Below are 23,716 nucleotides of genomic sequence, written 5' to 3'. Positions count from 1 at the left end.
TCTCTCACCCGCTGTGCAGAAAACAGTGTAACATGGATTCGGTTCCAAATCACATTGCCAGATAATGGATGAGTTACTATATGCCTTGTTATTCAAAAGACTTTGTACAAGAAAAACAACTTGGAAATGACTGAGCCCAACAATAGATGGCAGGAGTCTGCATAATATGTGAATCTACAGCATTACACACTACAAACAGATGCTTACAAGCTAACTTACATTTCCCTTTTTTGAGTCCATGTGATAAAGGATTTTCTAAAATGGATTAAAAAATCGTTTTTTTCCCAATAATTGATGTGCCCTTCTTTTAAACATAAGCTATCTTGTATTAATTCGCTTGGAATGGTGCTTACCTTGTAGACATCACTTCTGCACTCAGTTTCCTTTAAAAAGCCAATAATCATACAAGTGAGAACTGTTAGATTTGCTAACGCTTGTTAATGCTTTGGGTTTGGTAATAGTAGGCGTTTTATAGGGTCTGATTTGTTTGCCATGACAGTGATTGAAACACAGTGGGATTGTGGTGATTTTGTGGTCATTGCAGTTTAAATGGGGTTGCAGTGTGATTGGTTATAAACAGATAATGCCTTTTGTATGTCATCTATTGCTGTGTCGTTAGAGATGCACTTGCAGGTGAAGCGCACTGCTTTTACGTTATGTATTATTTCAGGTGATGAAAGAAGCAGCCCCTGAACTGAATGTAAGCAGCTCAGAAGCAGAAGATGAAAGAGAGGATGTGCCACCAGAAGGTGAAATGGACCCTGACTTTAATCAAGTAAGAAAAATCTTTGCCCCTTTGCACTTGTAGATTTTTATGATCACACTTTTACATCAGTTTTTGGCTCCCTTGTTTTTTGTTTTAATTGTAGTTGCAGACAGTGGATTGACTTTACAAGTTGTTAAAACTATTGTATGGCTCATTTAACAAAAGATTTGACCTACCTAAATTGTTGAGACATTTAATGTTCGCCATCTCCTGCGGGATGGATACTACTCACTATCGGTAGTCCTACTGCCACTGGTGTAACCCTTTACAGACACTCATGGATGTGTTCAGCTGACTTTTCTGGAGACGTTCAGGCCAGTCTTATAGACATGCATTCAACGGTTCCCGCCTGTTTGGAAAGAAGGCTGAAACGGCGCTGGAGTGCTTCAAAGATAGCAGGGCCACATCACGGTCCTTGGGCCATTTTGCTCCCACACACCAGCCACAACAGCAATTCCCCCCCCCCCCCCCCTCTGGGCATTTATAGTGGCGTTCAATGCCACCACCAGCCTACACAGGTTCAACAGTTTCAACAGCCATTTCATTTCTGTGGCGGGGTGCGCATCAGAGAGAGGGGCAGGCACAGCCAGCTGCCCAGTTTTCCACCCCTTCAAACCTCTTTAGCATGCGCTTATCGGCACACAGCCACCAAGTCGGAAGGAAGATCTAAAGCTTTGTCAGGGTGGCAGTCACTTCAGACAGATGTCTCCTGCAAATTGTTCAGTGGGGTTATGCTTTGCCATTTTTCATAACCATGCCGCACCTGCCACCATGCTTAGAACAGCTGTTTGAAGACAATCTGCTCTCTTCCAGCAGGAAGTGCAGGCTCTTCTGGCCAAAGAGAGGGTCCCGGAGACAGAAGTTGCTTGTGGTTGTTATATCTGCTACTTCCTGGTGCTGAAAAAGGACAGGGGCCTCTGTCCCATAGTAGAAACTGGTCCTCTCAATGCCTTTCAGAAAAAAGGACAAGTTCAAGACACTCACCCTGACCCAAGTCTTTTCTCCCCTTGACCATGGAGTGTTGCTCCTGCATGATGCTTATTTCACATCATCACACTGCAGGCCCACAGGTGTTACTGCGGTTTATGGTGGCCCACAACCAGTTTCAGTTTGCTTTGTTCCCCTTTGGCCATACCAGTGCACCAGGTGCTTATGAAAGGGTTTGCTGTGGCTGTAGCATATCATTGGAGGTCAGGAGTCTCAGCTTTCTCCTACCTCCATGACTGGCTGTTGAAGGTGGACTCGCCCCAGGTAGTCTTTTCCAACCCTGACTATGGAGAACCTCCTAACATTGTTTGGGTTAACTATCAACATGCCAAAGTCACACCTGACTCGTTCAGACACTCACCTTGATCAAAGCCATTTTGGACACAATGCAGTTTCGTGCCTATCCCATGGAGAAGAAAGTCTGTGATATTCAGACTATGATAGCGATGTTTCAGCTTCTAACCTAGATTTCAGTGAGATGGTCTCAGACTGCTAGGACTGATGTACTCCTGCATCCTGATGCTCAAGCACACATATCCACAACTCAAATTACTTCATATTTCACTATACTAATTTTCAACACTAATCCTTCATGGGTTCCGGAGTGGCGCCCTACTCGTCCGAAAAGCGCTTCAACACCCATCAGGGGTAACAGGTGCTACATGAATGCAAACCTTTCTTTCCTTTTATCCCTCCGCTATCCTTCTCACTAGAATAACTGAGTAATATCCACCATTCAAATTACTTTAATATTTCACCATACTAATTCAGCACTAATCCTTTATGGGTTTCCGGAGTAGCGTGCTTCAACACCCCATCAGGGGTAGCAAGCGCTATATAAATACAAACCTTTTTTTCCCTCTTCTATCATTCTGCTATCCTTCCATATCTAAATAACTGACTAACCTATCCACCACTTAAAATGTACTTGCATGTTTCACTACACTAATTAAACACTAATCCTCTATGGTTCCCGGAGTAGCGAGCTACTCGACGAAAAAGCGCATTCAACGCCTCGTATGGGGTAGTAGGAGCTATATAAATGCAATTACAATACAATACAACATTAAATGCATCACCTTGCATTAAGACAGAAAAAGGGCCAGAGATTAAAAGTAATTTAGCCACCGCTGCAGTGGGATATATATTGCAATACCAAAAAATTAAAACCATGCTTTGTAGGGCTCACAGTTATTGGAGATGTTCCCAAAAGTCTGTTTTTCTGTGTCTGACATGTTTGTTGCACTTTCCTATATTTCCACTAAACCCACCTTAATCATTGGTGTATCAAGAAAGGAGAAACTCTTTATTTTGCACATCATTAGGGCATTAAAGAAAACCTGACACATTCAATATATAAACTGGTTAAAAATGAGTATGTGTAAATAGGCATCAAAACATTCTTGAAGTGAGAAAGGGTTTGGAGGTGTTGGTGGGAATTTTGGAAACATTTATAAGACTTGCATCAGTGTAGTGAGGAAATGTGTATGGGCATGATAAAGCATGTGCAATCCATTGCCTGGTTCCTAATCTAATTCTAGAGCATGCTTGTCTATAAACTGGGAGGAGGGGACAAGCAGAGAAGCAATATGGTGATGTCTCTTAAGCGGATTTTTGATTTCTCTTTGTGGGAGCTGTCTTCGCTCTGCATTTTTAAATTGCTATTTGAAGGAACACACTATTCCCAATCTATTACTATTGAGTTTAGTTCTTACCAGCAAGTTTAGTTCTTACCAGATCATCATTTCTGCCTGGTTCTAATTAGGCATTTGTAAAAAATAAAAGGATAGTAGTGTTCCCGAGGGAAATGTCCGCACTATTCTATAGACCACAGATATGTATCTTGAAATAGTACACGAAAAGTTTAAGAAAAAGCAATAGAGAGGAGCTTGGCGGGCATCCGTGATGGCCGCTTGAGCACAGCGCTCTCCGGACCCTCGCCGCTCCCGGCATTTTATCCTGGCTGAATCCTGATTTCTTGCAAGAATTCGTGTGGGGGACGTTTGGCTGATTACCCTGGCACTTTTCAGAAATTGATTTGGATCTCGTATTCCTGAGATATGGTGCTCTGAACTTTTGGGCTCCGCCCTTGAGGTGCGCCCGGGACGGGGTGCGGTTCTGTAGCCGTCCTGCAATTGAACAACAACGGCAGGAGATCTGGCCTTGTGGGTCCCCCCTTCCTAAGTTTCGGTTTCGATTCTGTTCCGACTTGGGCCACGGGTGTGGATGTCGTGTTGCGACTGAGACTTGGAGGCAGATCGGCTGTTGGGCTTTCATGTGACCTATTTGCTGGCTTGGCGACCTCTACCCGAGTTGTGCCCCCTTTTTAGTGTACTTTTGATCCTGTACTTTGGGTGTCGGGCCCGTCGAACCTGGTGGCTTGTCCTGTGACGCATCTTCAAAATGGCGGGCAGAGGGGACAGAGAGACGCGCAAGACGAAAACACCTCTGCGCGGAGCTCCAGTTCAATCAAATGTCATGGACCGTTATACCCATTCTAAGGGGTCCCCCGGAGCTGCCCTGCCTGGTTCCAGTATAGCGTCCGAACGAGTTTTGGAAGAGTCGGCGGAGCCCTCCCTACAGGATATCATGGGCGCCATCTCGGGTGTGAGGGAATCCATCGGCCTACAGTACGAGGCCTTGGCCCATAAACTTGACACCGTGGCTATTGAGGTGAATCTGATTCGTGCTGATCTCGGCAAGACGAATGAGAGGGTACAATCATTGGATATTAAATCGTCTAGCCTTACGAAGGACGTCTCGGAGCTCCAGACAGAGATCGGAAATCTCCGTCGGGGGAACGACTTCATGACCCGTCGCCTGGAGGATTTTGAAAATAGGGCGCGTCGCTGCAATGTTCGCCTGGTTGGTGTACCGGAGAACCCTGAACCCCACTCGGTGGATCTCCTGGTTGAGGATCTGGTCTTGAACCATCTGGCCCCTTCTGGTCTTACAAAATTTTTCACGGTGGAACGCGCACATCGTGTTCCAGGGGGCAAAGTCAAGCCGGGAGCCCCGCCGAGACCCATTGTAGCGAAGCTTTTTCATTATAGAGACCGGGACGCTATCCTGCAGGCCTCGCGGGTGAAGGGCCCGGTGGCCTTTGAGAATGCTACGGTGAACTTTTACCCGGACTTTTCCCAACAGGTTCAGAGACAACGTATGGAGTTTCGTGGTGCCAAGAAACGTCTTCGGGATCGGGGCCTACGTTACGCCATGCTCTTTCCCACCAGACTTCGGGTCGAATACAATGAGCGTACCCTTTTCTTTGATCGGCCAGATGCTGTTAATGACTGGCTGGACTCATTGCCTGACCGTCCTCCTGAGACTGACTCCGCCGCTCACCCTGGTGGTGCCGAAGGTGGTGTGGAGATCTAACTGTTCGGCTCTTATGTCTTATTTTGAATACATTATCAGGAGTGTTGGCCGGCGTCCCTCTACATTGTGATTATTCTGTCTTTCGTTTGTTATTTTTGTTCTTGCTGAGGTCGGGGGGAGGGTGGAACGGAGACCTTTCCTCCTCCGGGGTCTTTGTGTAGAATAGGGGTTCTTGGGCGACAGGCACACTGCAGGTTGGGGTGGCTCTTTAGCTTTTTGCAGGGGTGCAGGGTGGGGGGTGTTTCTCTTCAGTTTGGGGGAGGGGGGTTGGGAAGTTTTTTCTTTTCTGTGTGTTGTTTTCAAGGCGAGTTGCTCCTGTGTTTGCTGCTGTTTCTGATGTCTAGCTCATGGACGAGGGGTCTTGGCTCGGGCGGCTGGGATGGGGGGTAGAGGGTTGAAATTTCTTTCCTGGAACGTTAATGGCCTGGGAGATCGTATTAAGCGCAGTGTGGTCTTAAAATGTATACGACGTTTGTCACCGGACATTGTTTTCATGCAAGAAACCCATTTGATTGGTAATGTTTGTTATGCAATGAATAGATGGGGCTACCGCCTTGTGGCGCACTCGGGGTTTACCTCCGGATCTAGGGGTGTGGGTATTCTTGTTCGAACCTCCCTCCCCCTGGCGATCGATGAGGTGATTCAAGATGATCGTGGGAGATATACTGTCTTGGTGGGTAGATATGAAGGCCGCACCCTATCTCTCTTCAATGTTTATGTTCCCCCGGGTTTGCAGGCTTCTACTTTTACTGATTTGGGCCGTGTTTTGTTAGATCTCCCTGATAGTACTCTCTTTCTGGCCGGTGATTTTAATTCGGTGCTTTCCGGCCTTCACGATCGCCATCCCCCTAGAGATACCCCGCAGGCTCAGCAGTGGTTGGGTGGGTTTCTAGATACCTTTGGCCTTGTGGACTGCTGGCGACTGTTGCATCCTACTCAGCTCCAATACACCTTCCATTCTGGGGCTCATGGCAGTCTGTCTCGGCTGGATTATTTCCTGATGCCCGCGGCCCAATCGTCGGCGGTTCGTGAGATTTTACATTTGCCAAGGGGTATTTCTGATCACTCGCCGCTCTGGCTTCGTTTCGAGGTTGGGGTAGAGGCGGCGGGCCGAGTGGCTCCCATTAACCCTTGGTATCTTTCCTCCCCTGAGACTCGTACCCTCTTGCTCAAGTCCATGGATGCATATTTCCTGGAAAACGAGGGGTCGGTCTCTTCGGCTGTGTCCCTGTGGGAAGCCTTTAAAACTGTGATTCGTGGACAGGCCCTTTCCTTGATTGTTGAAGCTAAGAAGGCTGGGAGGAGGGAGGTGGTGGACCTTGAGGGGGAGATCTCTGCTTTGGAGGACGAGTTGGAGTCTGGTGTCACACCTGAGAAACTCCATGCCCTCGGTCTAAAACAGTTTGCATATAAATCTCTGGTCACTGACGCTGCAAAGGTGATGTTTCGTGAGCAACAGGGCAGATTGTACGATGTGGGTGACAAGGCGGGCAAACTCCTAGCGTGGTTGGACAAGAAAGAAAGAGTTAATCGTGTGGTGCCCGTGATTCAGTCTGCGAGTGGTGAGAATGTGATTGATCCGACCGCCATTGTTGATCGTTTTGCGGAATATTTCCGTGTGGTATATGCTCCCGTGTCTGTGAGGGATGTTGCCGACTCCCGCCTTCTTCTGCGTGATATCACTTTGCCCTGTGTCACCGACTTGGACCGTATTGCTTTGGACTCCCCTTTTACGAATGATGAGATAGCCACTGCAGTTCGTTCGCTCCGTTCGGGCAAAGCATTGGGCCCGAACGGTTTGCCTATTGAGTTGTACAAGTTACGCCCCGATAAGGTGGCGCCGTATCTTCGCGCCATGTTTCTAGAATCTCGTGAGCGGAACATACTTCCTTATGATCAGCGTCTGGCGACAATCGTCGTCATTCCCAAAGAGGGTAAACCGCGTGACCTCTGTTCCTCGTATAGGCCCATATCCCTATTAAATGTTGAACCTAAGGTATTGGCTAAACTTTTGGCGACCCGTCTCCTTTCGGTTCTCGGGGATTTGGTCCATCCGGATCAGTCTGGCTTTATCCCGCATCGCAACACTGCTCTGAATTTACGTCGCCTCCACGGCGTGCTGGCGAGGGCGGGGCTTTTGACTGAACCGGCCATTTTGGCGTCCCTGGATGCCTCCATGGCCTTTGACACTGTGGAGTGGCCCTATTTATGGGCGACTCTTGAGAAATTCGGATTCGGGTGCGAGTTTATTAGCTGGGTTAGACTGTTGTACGCGGAACCTCTGGCGCAAGTTGTAGTGAACGGTAGAGTGTCGGCTCCCTTCTCCTTGGGCAGGGGTACCCGTCAGGGTTGCCCCTTGTCCCCTCTGTTGTTTGCGCTCGCTCTTGAACCGTTGGCGGCCTGGCTCCGTTGGGAACCGTCCCTTAAAGGGATTCGTTGGGCCCCGGACTTCGAAGACCGCGTCTCGCTTTATGCGGACGACATCCTCTTGTATCTTACTTCCCCTCGCAAGTCTTTATCTGTTTTATTTGACGTTCTTGCGTCCTTTGGCGCTAACTCAGGCCTCGTCATCAACTGGTCTAAGTCCTGTGTATACGTTTTATCTGGTATCTTGCCTCCGTTGCCGAGTAGACTTCCTCTTCAGGTGGTCCGGGATGGCTTCAAATACTTGGGGGTTTTTGTTACCTTGGACCCGTCCCTTCGTTTTGATCGTAATCTCCTTCCCCCGTTGCTTAGGCTCCGTTTGGACGTTGCCCGTTGGCGCAAACTTCCCTTGTCTCCCCTGGGTCGGGCGGCCCTGTTTAAGATGATGTCACTACCGCGGTTTCTCTACGCTCTCCAGAATTATTATGATCCTATCCCTAAGACCTATTTTCGGGAGATTGAGAGCCTTCAGAGGCAACTTATTTGGGATGGGCGACCGCGCATTGCTCTCGCGAAACTTTCCATCCCGTGGTATGATGGGGGCATGGCGCTCCCCGATGTTAAGAGATACTACTGGGCTTCCCATCTGTCCGCTATTAATCACGCTATGTTCTCGCCAGGTCGTAATCCGGCGTTTGAGATGGATAAACTTCAGCTTCCGGGAGGTGACTTTAACAGAGTGCTCTATTCTCGCTCCGCTGGGCGCCATCTTGTGGGACCTACTTTGACTGCTTTGACGGTGTGGCGTGCCGCGAATGTGAGCCTGGGCTGGGAGGATCGCTTGACGTTGGCGACGCCGCTTTATGCTTCAGAACGTCTGGGCGGTCTTTGGTCTTCCAAGGGTTTTGACCGTTGGGACTTGATTGGGATCTCTAAGGTGGGGGATGTGTACTCTAAGGGTTCTGTGCGCCCGTTTCAGGCCCTCCAGGCTGACTACGGCCTGAGTAGTCGGGAATTCTTTCGTTATTTACAGGTCAGGCACGCTTTGGTTTCGGTATTTGCTCCTGGTGAGATTCCGCCTGACTCTTCCCCACTTGAAGACCGTATCCTTGACGAACATCTTCCTGATAGCACTATCTCCCTGATCTATAAAAAGTTGATTAACAATCGGACTGACTTATTGGCCCGACTTCGGGAACAGTGGGTGGGAGATGGGTTGGAACTTGATGATGAGGATTGGCAATCGGCCCTCTCCTCCCCGAAGGAGGTGGCTATACCGGCTCGACTCCGTCTGGTCAAAAAAAAAGAAAAAGCAATAGAAGCAGTAATGGTATCTTGGGTGCTGAAGAAAATCTATGCACCTACTATCCAAAGGTGCTAAAGGCAAACACCGAAATGTAAGCCCGAGTCAGTATATGTGGGGAAATTCTAATTACAGCACTCCAAATTAGTAAATATCAACAAGGAGCTCTAGTATATAGCCCTCAGCACTCAAGCTTTTATACACAGGAGTGTTCAAACAAGCACACACAAATGCAATTCAAAAGAACAGTTTCTTTATATATAGTACGGGATTGAGATCCAAGTCTGTATTCTTCAAGTTTTCTTTATTCAAAATTTCATAAAGATTTTTCCAGCATATTGTTCGCCAACACGTGTTTCGTCTCTTGCTGAGACTTTATCAAGGCATAGATCATGTGTGAAACTCGTGATGTCAGAGATGGACGTTGCGGGGTGCACTGCTAAAATCCAAGGATAGAACACCGAAGTGTGTGGAGCAGTGTAGATCCTAATGTGTCCAAGAGTGGTGATTGGTGCACAGGATTGATGGACAGCAGCATATAAAAGTATATAACGAGGTGGCCAAAGTAACCCCAATTATTTCATAAGCCTTTACCACGAGGAATGTTGAGTAAATCCTTGTAGTTACAACGCGTTATGGGTGGCGCAGAGTGTAGGCGCAGCTTTAGTACAAAACTTTCTATACAACCATGATAAGTTGTGATTTGAAGCAACAAAGTGCTCGTATCCCGACGTAACGGCCCGCCTCAAGGCATTTGTCCACCTCTCTTTTCTCTCCGATCCATTCCCTCTGCCACCCTGCTTCCTCTTTGTCTTACTTCCTTTTCACTGTTTTTCTTCAGAATTTCAGCAAGATTCTTTGAGACTCTATACCGTCCCACATCTTTGTTGATCCAGGGTAGGAGTGGATAGAATATTAAAAGGGTTTCTAGAGAGGCACTGGCAATAGGATTGTTGACTTTAGTAACCATTGTTTCGCCACTCATTGCTACTAACGGCCTCAAATTCAATTCTGATATTCATGATATTCTCCAGCATTCAATCATTCCTGCTCATCAGAGGAGGATGCCATAGTAATGTAAAACAGCAGTGAATAGCAGCCAAACTCCAGTTGAAAAGGTGAGCAACAATGCAGCGTCTTGGCCCAATATTTCTCTGACAAAGTTGCTTCCATCTATGCAACTTTTCCTGAGGCTGTCAGAAATGCTCAATCGTGTAAGCATGCCACCATAATTCCTCTGCTGAAGAAGCCACTAGTTGACCACCACCAAGCTGAAGAACTTTAGGCCCATCTCATTGCTTCCCTTTTTTTCTAAGATGGCGGAAAAATACATAAACAAACAGCTCTCCTTCTTGATTGAGTGAAGCAAGGGATCTTCTTCTTAAGACCCAATCTGGCTTTTGCCCCCAATATAGTACAGAGGCAGCACTACTGCTTGCCTCTGAATCCATCCATCAGGTTTTTGACAGAGGAGACACTACAGCACTGCTCTTGCTGGACCTCAGCACAGCCTTTGACACCGTGTCCCGCAGATCAGTACTTCAGTTTTGTCAGAGTTGAGCTGGAGGCAGTTGTCTGTGAACCATTTAGCTGTGTGGGTCATGGTGTTGCAGAAGTTGATTCTGGCGTCGGAGGGGCTCTCGGTGAACGGGAGGATCAGTTGAGTGTAATCTATCCAGGAGATAATGTTGAGTTTGTGGGATCTGACATTGTCTGTGGGTGGGGGGGGGGGGTTGTCATGTCGTCTTTGTGTGCTGAGGGGAAGAGAGGTAGTCGGATGCTCTGTGTGCATCCTGTAAGGAAGGAGGTGATCCACTTGAGCGCGCCATTCTGTATGCCTATATTGTGGGATCTGTTGTTGAGGACGTTGTGGGAGACTGTGTTGAATGCTGCAGATAGGTCGAGGAGGATCAGGGTCATGGTTTCTCCACTGTCGAGGAGTGTTCTGATGTTGTCTGTGGTAGCAGTCAGCGTGATCTCAGTGCTGTGGCTGGCCTGGAATCCTGATTGAGAGGCATCCAGTAGTTGGTTTTGTTCCAGGAATTTGGTGAGCTGCTGATTGATGGCTTTCTCAAGAACTTTGACCGGGTAGAGGAACTTGGAGATTGGACGGTCATTTTTGAGGTCGTTGGGGTCAGCGGAGGCTTTCTTTAGGAGGGATCTGTTGTCTGCGTATTTCCATCTGTCCGAGAAGGTTGCAGTGGAGATGGAGATGGAGGTGTTAAGGACGCTGGTCCTTAACACCTCCATGCTGATTTGGTTCTTTGTGAAGTTGTAGAGGTTGTGAGGAGAGGGGTCGGTGAGCGCCCCCGAGTGGAGGGAAGACATGATGACTGAGATGGTCAGGATGGGGAGCAGTGACTTGGTGGTGATGGTTTAGCTGGAGTTCGCTGGTTGGTTGAGATTGTTGGAGGCAATAGTAGCATGTTGGATGTTGGGATTGTTTTAGATGTTGGTGATCTTGCTGTGGAATGGCTCTTGCTATGATCACCCCAGAAATGTTGAACTGATGCTGTTTTTTTTTTTTTACTCTGAGTGCATGGAGGACTGCTAAGCCAGACCTCAGTGCATGTTCCCCGACCTTAAAGTGTGTATGTTGAATTGATTTACAGCCAATTGGCATAAGCCCCTAGTATGTACTACTCAGGGCATCCAGGGCCTGTAAGTTAGACGGGTTACCCAGGTTTGCAGTGCTAGTTGTGTTACCTTGGGTGTGACTAAGGTAAAACCTGGCCGCAGACTGGAAGAGCAGTTTTAAACTGCTAGCACGGCTTTGCTATTTAAAAGTATGACAAAGCCCAAACCTCCCTTTTTAGGTCTCGCCTGAGCCAGCGCATGCGCTGCTCCTGGAGACATTTAGTGTGTGGACTTTTAAAAGTACTACAGCAGCTTTTTGGCTGGCATAGAGTGTGCAGTTACACGCACAATGACGAGCAGAGGGGCCATCTGGCTTTCCTCTCTCGTCGTGGTGCGCGCACATCGCACCCCACTCGCCAGCCTGCTTTCACTTTTGCCATCGTGCGCGTGCGCACCACTAGCATGCTTTTTTATTTTTTATTTTATTTCTTTTGATTTAGTTTTTGCCTGCTTCAAGTTCCTATTTTCTCTTCGTTCTGTCCATCGTTCCATGTTGCCGTAATATTTTTTGGGGGGGGTCTTGCCTTATATCGTGTACTCGTCATAATAACCTACTAGCTCGCTTTTATACATTACACGCGTCCCCTTCCCTCCTGAGACAGTATTTTCTTCACTCTACAGCACCTAAAATTGCTTTCTCAACGTACACTTTTCGGCCGTATCGTTTATACCCGCCAACAGATGTACTATGTTTCGCTACTCTTTCCTTTCTCTGATTTCTCTCTCACTCCCCCATCACCCCGTTGTTTTAAGCGCGCCGCCTGCATCCCTACCCCTTTGTTTTAAGAGTGCTGCCCGCATTTCGTAAGTAGTCTTTTTTCTTCGCTGTTACTTCAGTCTCTTCTGTACTTTACTCATCCGTCTGTTGTAGTTCCGATTACTGTGCACCAACTGTACGTTTCTCTCCCCTGCCCTCCCTATATTGTGCGTAACTTTCTCCGTGTTCCGTCTTGCATTATTGAACTGCAATCTACTGCCTCGTTTCGCCACACCCCCAGTCTTCCGTTGGTGTTAGCTACACTGATTTTGCTTACTCTCGTGCTGTCCTTCACCATCAACACCCGTTTACGACCATGCATCTTATCCAATAGAGGCCCTCCATACACTCTTTTTTTTTTTTCTTTACCCTCTGCCTGCAATACTCTGTCCATCTGCATTGTGTATTCTGCATTGAGCTACATTTGGCATCCTATTAAGTCGTTTACAACACCCTTTCCTTTCTCTCCATCCATCTACCCCATGCCATTATTTGGAAAAAAGCTGGTCTGCTCATGGTACTTTTGTGTGTAAATAGCGCTGTACTGCCATTATGCCTCAGTTTTGTGGGAAACACTCTTTGGGGCGCTCGTTGTGTGTAGTTTATATATTGCAAGTGAATGCTACAAAAAGGAAAATAAGACCAAAACGAGACTGCCACATGTTTGCACAAAAAATATTAAACTTGGGTAGCATTCAATGAGGTGGCCATTTCATTGCTTATATTTTTTTCTTTCAGCTATGCCAGGCGTTCAATTATTTGCGAAGGTGATAGGAGTATATTAACATATAAGCAAGCACTCCAATTGCAGACCACTATAGATTAGGCAGGTGTCTGATGCAGACACTAATTAATAAACTGTGTATTCCTTATCCACAATGAACAAGATGCTGAAAGTTGAGGATGCAATTGGGTGTAGTGCCACAACCCTGTTGGTTACCACTTATAGCACAAGAAGCAAGCATTGGCATAGCCAATAGGTCTCACTTTGGAACCTTATAAGTATTCAGTTATGCAGCACAATATCCTTGGTGCAATAACATCAACTGTTGCATGGCTAAACACTTATAAGGTCCCAAAAGTGAGACATATTGGCTATAAAGTGTATCCACACACTATTTGTGTCTCTGTGCGTGATATTCTGTCCAATAACGCTTGAATTCTTTCTGGGCGCTGAAATTCAGCAGAAGGTCAAACCGACCACAGTCTTCTTCCCTATTGGAGGCAATGCAGAAGCGCGCACACTGATTCTGTTACTCGCACTCATCCGCTTCCCCTCCACTCAAGAGGTCACTCCCGAGATGACATGAGTACCTCTCGCCCAATCACCATGACCCACAGACCCCACACTCCGGACCCAAGCAGGAGTATGCTCTTACCAGAGTACTAAAAATTTGATGGTAACAGTTATTATGAAGCGCACAGCATGTACCAGAGTATGCAAGGCAACGGATCTCCTATTTTCTGGGTAGTTTATTAGGATTCATCCCCCCCCCCCACGGAAACACATATTTTTTTAATTTGAGTGACGGAGGGACAGCTATTCCACACCATTTACTCACGCTGAAGTTTGTGCCTCCTAGAAGTTCTGCGTGAGTAACACATTCACTTTGGAGTACTCCTGGAAATCTACAACCACTTTCTATATACCGTGACCACAGGGAGATGTATTTACTAACTATGGTAAATACCTCCTACTCCGACTTTTAAACTTGCAAATGAGGCATAATACGCAGAATCAGCATTTAACACACGGAATGGGTTTAACCTGCCAGGATTCATCACTAGAAAGCGGCGAGGGTTGCTCATTATCACAGAACTCCTAATTCCGACCTCTGTGCACACACTTGTTCACAGGGGTCGGGGTTAAGCCTGCACTTTTAATCTGTCCCCATAAGAGCATCACATTACCACAGCTTGTAGTAAACTGTAGTAACCTGCCACATATTTGCATTATCAAGATGCAGGACCAGCTGTTGGCACTGCCCCGTTGGGGGTGCAGCAAACAACCTAATATAAACAAGCATTTGCAATGCAATAGGTCTCGCTTTACTTGAGTTTGAGCTATTGGCATTGTAAATGACAATGCAGTTTATTTATGTTTTGGTTTTTAAAACAAATAAATAAAAGGGATTGTTATTTACAATGCCAATAGCTTAAACTTGCGTAAATGTGAGACCTATTGCATTGCAAATGCTTGTTAATATATATGTATAAGCCACCCCTATGGCAGACCTATGAAGACCTAAGGCAGGGTGTAGCATATTTAACCTGTTCTGGCAGTAAAAACACAAAATAACTGTAGAAGGACTTAGTAGCTCATTGACGACTTCAAGATTACACACTGACCCCTCAACTGTGCTAACTCCTTATTGGTGCGACCAAAGCTGATTCTCCCAGTTGTCAAACAACTCATTACATTAAGCCCAATATGACACTCAAGTTGAAATTAATGTAACTTATCACAGAGTGCAACTTTTAAAGTTGCCACTTTGTTGCCTAAAATCTCCTGTGCCCCTCGCGGTAGCACATACTAGCACCACAAGGCAGCTTTCTGTCCTTCTGGGAAATACTCTCAGGAAAGGATCAAAGAAAAGCCTGTAAGAAAGAGAGGTGTTCTCTGTCTAGCAGGAATCCGCACAGGCCAGGACGGCCTCACCAAGCCCTCGGACCTACGAGTAGCCAGAACAATACCCTCTTTGACGCCCCTCCAGCATCCTTGAGCAGCTTCAGCATCTTGTATCCCTTGCATCAGGACCACTTCCATAGGAGTCTATGGCAAGGAGGTACTGGAACTGACTTAAGATTGCCTTTTGCCTTGTGGAAACTGTTTCTTCTGAGGGCCCTGCTGGTCCACCTGACTTTCTCCCTGCCTCAGTTGGTCACCCTAAGTAACTCTAAGTGAACGCAATACAACTAGCAAACGTTTTTCCTCAGAAGGTTTCTGTCAAATTTGTTAAATTTGTCAAGGCTTGAGTTTGAGTTTGAGTTTGAGTTTAAAAGGTTTTCTAAAGCGCTCATACACCCAGCGGTTTCTTGGCGCTATCTGGCTACTGCTACTCAAGGGGCAGAGAGGATAGGGGGTCTGAGCATTTTAATATGGAAAGGATTGGGTGAAGAGAAAGGTCTTAAGGCCTTTACGGAACAGAGGGTACTGAGTACAGGTTCTCAGGGAGGCTGGGAGGGAATTCCATAAGGTTGGGCCAGTGGTCGAGAATTTGGAGCCCCCCCACTTCTTCCGTTTGAAACGGGGGACCACAAGGAGGTGGTGGGAAGAGGATCGAAGATTTCTTGAGGGAGCATAGTTTTGAATGGCTGAATTAATGAACGCGGGGGCAGCGCCTGTCCGTTCCTTAAAGATGGTACAGCCCAGTTTGAATAAGGCCCGTTGCCGGACAGGGAGCCAGTGCAGGGAGGGGAGGTGTGACATGATGTGATTTTGATAAGTTGAAAACCAGCCGAGCGGCTTGGTTTTGGACCAATTGCAGACGCTTCATGAGGTAGTCGGGCATGCCATGATAGAGGGCATTGCCGTAATCTAAGCGGGATATTACCATGGCCAAAAGTATTAGCTTGAGCGCCTCAGAGGAAAAGAATCGTGAAACTCTGCGTATTGTCCTGAGGGAGAGGAAGGCTGAAGATACCACGGCAGAGACTTGAGATTGTAGTGAAAGTTGGTTATTGATTTTAAACCCAAGGGTTTTAACGGAAGAAACAGGAGTGGGTGGGGAACCTAGGGAAGGGAGCCAAAAGGAAGGGGACCAGGGACTGGAGCAACCACCTGTCAACACCAACTCCGTTTTATCGGGGTTGAGTTTCAGGTGGTTGAAGTTCATCCAGTCCTGGATGAAGGTCATGATGAACTGAAACTTAATTATTGAGTCGGGGGAGGAGGAAAGGGAAAAAATGAGCTGGAGATCGTCTGCGTAATTGTACACAGAGACCTCCAGTTACTGTAAAGCAAAAATAAGGGGGGCAATGTAAAGGTTAAATAACAGGGGGGATAAGGAAGATCCTTGGGGAACCCCACACTGAATAGGTCGAAATTCAGCTGAGTACTCTCCCAGACGAACTGCCTGCGTCTGACCTCTCAAGAAGGAGGATAGCAATAGCAGGGCTGACCCTCCGATTCCCGCCGCCTCGACACGTGAAAGTAAGATGGTATGGTCCACCGTGTCGAATGCGGCGGAAAGATCCAAAAGGATCAGGGCCTGAGGTTGATTGGTGTCCATTCCTTGTCGCAGGTTGTCCAAAACGGATATTATTACGGACTCGGTTGAATGAGCCGGACGGAAGCCGGCCTGTCTCGGGGCCAAGACACCGTGTCTTTCCACAAACTCACTCAGAGTTTTTACTACATGCCGTTCCAATACCTTTGCCAAGAAAGGCAGAAGAGAGATGGGGCGGACGTTGGCTGGATCCGAAGGATCAGCCCCTGGTTTTTTTATGATCGGGACGATCACTGCCGACTTTAATGCTGGGGTGACAACGCCCTGGGACAGCGAACTATTGAGGGTTAGGGGTGGTGAGGGACAGTGAGAATAGATCTGCCTCAGAATGTGAGCAGGGCAAGGATCCAGCGGGGATCCGGATTTAACCAGTGGAAGGATGGAGGAGAGTGAATCAATCGTGAGGAGCGGAATTGAGTCAAGATGTGCTGTAGCTGGGGAACAACAGGGGTCGGTGAAGGCCAGGGAAGGCGGGGGGATTTTGGCTTTAATTTTACTAATTTTGTCTAAAAAGAAGGAATTGAGAGAATCGCATAGTGGTTGTGAAGGGGAAGGTTTGAGTGAAACTCTGTCAGAGTAAGCGAGCTCTTGGACGATAGAGAATATTTCTCTTGGCCGGTTCTCCGCAAACTGGATTTTGGATGAGAAATAGGCTTTTTTGGTTTCCAGGATGGCTTTCTTGTATTGTACGAGAAGGTCAGTGTAGTGGGTTTTGGAAACAGGACAATAGTTCCGTCTCCACTGTCGTTCCGCGCGGCGGAGATTAAGTTTCTGGATCTTCAGATCATCCGAAAACCAGCGATTAGCGTCTTTGGGGCGTTTGGACGAAATGCGCCTTAGAGGGGCGACGGTATCACAGCCCACTCTCAGCCAGCTGCTGATGGCTTCTACTTGTACAGAGGAGGGCAACCCGGTAAGGTCAGGACTGGAACAGGAGAGGGTGGTAGATAGGGCCTCAATATCAACACGGTTCCATGATCGTGCCCAGACATTTTTCGCCGGGGTGAATTTAGGTAGTGATAAGGGGGATAGAGAAAAGGCGATCAGAAAATTATCTGACCAAAGGCAAGGGGAAATGGATAGTGAGGTGACCGGGCAATCGCGGTGCCAGATTTGGTCAAGGGTGTGTCCCAGCTTGTGCGTGGGGGCCTTGACAACTGAGGTGAAATTGAGCGATTGGAGCGAGTCAGAAAACTCTTTGGAAGTTGCACATTCCATAGGGTCAGAGGGCCAGAAGTTAAAGTCTCCCAGGACTATAATGGAAGAATGATTGACTACCAGAGTCGCCATAAGGTCTAGGAAGCTGGGGAGGAACGTCTGAGGGGGTGATGGGGGTCGGTAGATGAGAACGCACGTGAGTGGGGGAGTAAGAGAAGTTGAACGCACAACTAGACAGTCTGATGTTCCCATGGAAGGAGAGACTAAAGGATGGAACGTGAGTACTTTACGGGCAATCAAGGCGACCCCTCCCCCTGGCCTGCCGGAGGTGCGGTCGGCCCGAATGGCATAGTAAGATGGAGGAAGCATAGCCAGCAGGGAGGGGAGAGAACTGTCCGAGAACCAAGTCTCAGTAAGGAATAATACATCGGGTTTCTGGGATTCAAGTAACGTGAAAAGGTCAAGCTGGTGTTTGACTGCCGATCTAGTATTGAGGTACATTGCTTTTATTGCTGTGGAAGAAGGGTCGGCCAAGGACGCGGTTGGGGGGTGATAAGTCGGAAATGAGGCCGTGGTGTTGATGTGGACTTGATTATGAGAAGGCAATAGTCCCAGATCGGAGATTCGGGCAATGGTGGTAGCAGATAGAGACCACTTGCATTTGTCTTGCTTGGTTAAATAAAAAGTGCATATTAACTGTACCTTGTAAATTCTGTATAATCAGAGTCCTTCAGTTGATCGTTTTTGTTTTGGTGTCTAAAAAGATAGAAAATCTGCTCTATTTTTATAAATTGGTGTCAGATCTCTTGAGTGTCTCAGTTATTTCTTCTTCAATTATTTTGGTTCTGTTTAAATGCTTTGCCCTTATTCCTTTTTGTAAGCCTGACTGCTCAGCCACAGCTAACCAGGGGTGGTGGAGCTGAAGGTTAAACAAACAAACCTCATGCTCCTAAAGGGGTTGGTAAGTTTATTTCATGGCAGGGGCAGTGCCTCCGTTGCACCTCCAATATTATTTTGCTCGCCTTTCCCCCGTTTCAAATGTTGAGGATAAAGCCATCATGCACACTTGAGCCCTCTCCCTACCTGCAGCAATTAGCGAGCGGGGGTGTAACACTGCAGCAGCCACATGGTCTCCTAAGGAGCACTAAGTCTGCCTGGTCCAGCCAATCCTGGCACTATTTTCATTAAACAGCAAGAGAGCAGAAACTTCATTTGTTCATGACACGCTGATAGGCTTGTAGGTCTGTACATGAGGCAATGCAGGATATAAGGCTCAGGTTAAGAGAACATGGCCAACCACTGCATGGGTTTATCATAAAGCCATGCAGTGATTGGCTATTTTCTGTGCCTTGCTTTCTTCCCTCTTCGTGCCCAGAGCTAGTAATGGCATTACGCACCAGAGAGGTAGAGAGAAAAGAGGTTCATTGGCACCTGGTCTCTCCTCGCACGCAGTCCTCCTGTGGTAGAGGGATAGCACCTGGCTGCAATCTGTCTCGAAAGCAGTCCTGTAAATAAGAGGTAAAAACGCGTCTATCATTCACCTCTCTGAAAAATGAAATTGTGGAAAACTGTGGATTTTTTCCATGTATGTTACATTATTATGCTCTTCTTAGGGACCGTTTGTGTTAAATACTGAGCTCTTTAGTAGGCTGCAGCATGTACATTCTGGATCAGTGACTGGCAAAATAGTGTTAATGAGCTCAATTGTTTCCGTAAAGTTGTCCTGCACATGGCTGGAAATACGGATTAATAAAAATAAAGCTTTCGAATTTTTTTTTTTGTTTTTATTTTAATACTCTTAGTACAAACAACTCCGATAGATGAGGACCATGCTTTACAACACTACTCAGGTAGAATTTCAAAGGTAAAAAGATAAGTCTCTCAACTGCCTTGCCCTCTCCCCATTTGTCTGGGTTGAAATTGAGAGGGGGGCTTGTGCCGTGACAGGGGCCATTTATCTATTTTGCATTAGGGCCCGTGTAACCCATTCAATGCTACTGAATCCATTTTTGGATACTCATGCATTAACAAATGGAATACTGTAAGAGCCATAATAGAATCTCCCATATATGGAAAGTAGATGTTCATGGAATCCCTATACATGGATGTCAGAAGTAAATCAGGTTAGTTCATGGGCTAATTTAAAATTAACTCTGAAAACATTTAAGGAGAGGATGTTGCACTGTGGGCAGAACTACTGACTTTAGATCTGGGGAACTGGTTTGAGTCCTGGCATCGGCTCAAAATCCTGAGATCCTAGGCAAATCACTTTTTCCACCCAGTCCCAACAAAAAACAAGCATTTGCAATGCAATAGGTCTCGCATTTACACGATTCCTCTATTATTTTTGTTTTTAAAACAAAAATAAAAGTCACTGTCATTTACAATGCTAATAGCTTAAACTCGTGTAAATGCGAGACCTATTGCATTGCAAATGCTTGCTTTAGCTAAAAACTGAGTGCAGCGCCGCTTCAAGGACACCGCGCTCGGATTATTTTTTACTTTTTTTTTTTACTTTAATACTGAGCGCGGTGTCATTGAAGCGGCACCTCGCTCAGATTTGAAGTTTAAAAAAACAAGTGTGGTGACCCTGAAGCTCATTATGAAAGTAATAAATAAATAAACAGAGCGCAGTGTCCCAGAAGTGGACGCTGCACTCAAGATAAAAGTTAAATATAAATAAACTGAGCGTGGTTTCCCTAAAGCAGGCACCGCGCTCAGGATACAAACACAATCAAATAGCATCCACCATTGTCCCCCTAAGCGTCCATAAACAAAATAGTGCTTACCCCCTAGATAAAACCAACCTTGTACGGAGCCAAGTAAAAGGTCCAGTCGTCATGGGCGGTAACAAATGGCGACAAGGCGGTAACAAGGAGGGACTAACAAGCCTCGTAATGAATCGGAAACCAGCATTTACCAAGGACAATGACGCCAGCCAATGAAAAGTATGGGTGGAGAGTGGGTGAGACTTACACAGCATACTCGACTACTGCATGCCTCGCAGAGCGAGCAGTGAATGCGCGCTGCCCCTAGACTCGACCTAAAAATTCAAGTGGCCTTGTGTAATGTAAATTATGCTTTTGAGCACTCCATTGCTCTAGGGTTGAGTTAATGCTATATAAAACATCAAAAAATAAAAGATAGACATCTAAAGACGTTTACAGTTTTTTTGTTGTTTGTTTTTGCAGTTCTATAAACTTGACTTGAAGGTGCTGGAGAGCTTTACATGAGCACCAGTGACTTTACACAAGGGCACGCTCCTTTTTGTTTTTTAGGCTAGAGAGATTGTGATTTGCCAAGAATCGCAATATGTTCGGCTGGCACCAAGACTCGAACTTGGTTCCCCAGTTCCAAAGCCTGCAGCTCCGGCCGTTACGCCACATCTGCATTACAAACTGATTCATGATGAAGACTCACTATTTTGCAGAACAGGATAGCAAAGTGAAGGGCACTGCATGTACTGATGCAAGTTCCAGGCAGAATGCTAGGTACCTTACCCTTAATTATGAGTGCGGGAAGTGAGGGATGCCAGAGGATGATGGGGGAGGTGGCAGGACAGCAAGTGTAAGTGTTTGGGCCTGGGGCTGATGCAAGTGAATGATGTATTCATCCCATAACTCTCCTACTCCAGAATAGCTATTGAAAGCAAGAGCAGATGATTAGGGGACCCATACATAGCAGAAATAGTTTGTTAGAAACTTCTAACGCAGATTCCTCACCTGGTGCGTTCCCCCATAGGCCACATTGAATGCGGATAATTATGATAGCAATTCCTTGCTAGTCGGTAGGTGACTGGACTTTATAAACTCATGTAATGTGGTTTTGCATTCATAAACAATAAAGCAGTAGAAGGAGTAGGAACGTGCAAGCGAATGCTTCAGTACTCCTCCAGCCCTTTGTTTATTTTAAAATTTTTCCTGACCCTTTGCTGAATTACTCCTATCTTCGTTTTCATTTCATTTTTAATAACCATAAATAGAACCTAAAATACCAAAGCAGAACAGGTGTGCGGTGCTGAGACTGGCCGAAGTTACACTGCCTCTTGAGCACACGTCCCTGAGATTCTACTCCACACACCTACACGGTACATGTAATAAAACAGAGGGATTGACTTGTTAGATTATCTCTGTATCCTGTTTAGGAAAGTCTATGAACTTGTGCCAAATGTTCCGAATGTACCTGTGTGAACTTCTGTGGATAAGTGGCATCATGTCCTTCTCAGTACATGGATGTTGGACACAAATACTTAAAAAAAATTTTTTTATTAAGCTGGTCTCCACTTCTGCAGTATTAGGCTGCTGGTCACTGCAATGCCAATAAATGTTATGTTATGTTATGTGAAATTTTATTTCTATAGCGCACGGCTACTCAATAAGAGTGTCCCGGCGCTTTATTTTGGCAGCTCAGAGAAAAAGAACATAACACCATAAAAACATACATAATCAGGAGACAGACGACAAACTAAAGGTTAAAAAGCCAGGTCTTGAGGCCCTTCCTGAACAAAAGAAGATTAGATGTGCCGCGCAGGGCCAGAGGCAGAGTATTCCAGAGCTGTGGGGCCCACAGACTGAAAGAGCGCCCCCCGATACGGGCCTTCAACACTCTGGGAACCACGGCCAGGAACAAGGATTCAGAACCGCAGAGATCGAGCCGGGCGGTAGAAGACCAGCCTGCGCTGCAGGTACTTTGCTCCAGAGCCAAAAAGCGCTTTGTGAGCCAGGGTCAGCGCTTTGAACATAATCCTCTTCCCGATGGGCAGCCAATGAAGCGACTGCACCAAGCCGGACACTCTAGCTCGCCTATGGAGGCCAAAGATAGCGCGAGCCGCAGAGTTCTGCACAACCTGCAGCCGCTGTACAAGATAGTCCGGAAGACCTAAATAGAGGACGTTGGCATAGTCCAATCTGGAGCCAATTAAGGCTTGCATGGTGATCTTTCTATGCTCTTCTGTGAGCAAAGGCAAAAACTTCCGGAGCATCTTAAGAATGCCGAAGCAAGTGCCCGTCAAACCAAGGATCTGGGATCTCAGCGTCAGATTATTGTCAATCTTGACTCCCAGATTTTTTGCCACCTGGGATGCGTGCGCAGGGGGGAACATACCCGATGGCCACCAAGCCAGCCAATCAGGATCTAAGGAACAGCCAAAGAACAGCACCTCCGATTTATTAGAATTACATTTGAGGCTGTTCTGCTGAAACCAATTGAAAACCATCCCAAGACAGCCCCGAATGCTCTCTCCGTCAAAATCCTGATCTTTCCTACACGTGAAAAGCAGCTGGGTATCATCAGCGTAGGAAACGATCTGGGCCCCGAAGGATTCCACCAGTGCCGCCAAAGGGGTCATAAAGATGTTAAAAAGAGTCGGGCTCAACACAGAGCCCTGCGGAACTCCGACTCCCAGTGGCGGCATCTCCGCGGAGCTCGGGGATGCCCAGATCGTTTGTCGGCGACCCTCAAGAAAAGATGTAAACCAGTTGAGCACCGTCCCCCTCAGACCAATGTTATAAAGTCTGGCGAGGAGACCCTCGTGGGGGACGGTGTCAAAGGCCGCCGACAGATCAAGCATGACAAGCATGGCCTTGCCTCCTGAATCCAGCGTCTCCCTGATGGCCTCTGACACCTCCAGGAGTGCCGTCTCCGTACTTAAATTAGGGCGGAAACCGGATTGCGTAGGGTGCAGCAGGTCATTGGATTCTAGGAAGCTCGAGAGTGCGCCATGCACATGCTTCTCCGTGATTTTAGCCAGCGCCGGAAGGAGGGAAATGGGCCTGTAATTGGCCAACACCTCGGGTCTAGACCAGGCTTTTTAAGGAGGGGGATCACCATTGCCCGTTTCCAGGACTGCGGGACCATCCCCTCCCTCAAGGAGAGGTTCAAGAGTGGGTTAACCAAATGGGTTGACCACAGCCGCCATCTTGGCCAGGAATTTGGCCGGACAGGGGTCTAAAGGCGACCCCGATTTGAGATTGGCCAAAAGTGCCAGAGATGCATCAGTGGAGATGGGAGGAAACTCCACCAAAAGGGAATCCCGAGTGGACAAAGGGGCTGATCCAACCACTATGCTGGAAAGCGCTTCAGCCGACCTCTCAATAAAAGAGTCCTGGATCAATTTAATCTTGTCCGTAAAGAACTTG

At 47.0% G+C, this 23,716-nt stretch overlaps 1 protein-coding gene across 2 annotated transcripts in view; it reads left to right on the top strand.

Moving 5' to 3' along the window:
- USP48 (ubiquitin specific peptidase 48) overlaps window positions 1-23,716 on the top strand; it is a 725,601-nt gene that overhangs the window by 597,243 nt on the left and 104,642 nt on the right. For both annotated transcript variants that reach the window (XM_078642611.1, XM_078642612.1), the window contains exon 22: window positions 671-775. In XM_078642611.1, coding sequence (XP_078498737.1) covers window positions 671-775 — 105 coding nt within the window. The remainder of the gene's footprint in view (window positions 1-670; window positions 776-23,716) is intronic.

Source organism: Lissotriton helveticus, chromosome 5_1, assembly GCF_964261635.1.
Source record: "Lissotriton helveticus chromosome 5_1, aLisHel1.1, whole genome shotgun sequence".
Taxonomy (NCBI): domain Eukaryota; kingdom Metazoa; phylum Chordata; class Amphibia; order Caudata; family Salamandridae; genus Lissotriton; species Lissotriton helveticus.
The sequence above is the reverse complement of the archived record's forward strand: the minus strand, read 5'-3'. Positions and strand labels throughout refer to the sequence as shown.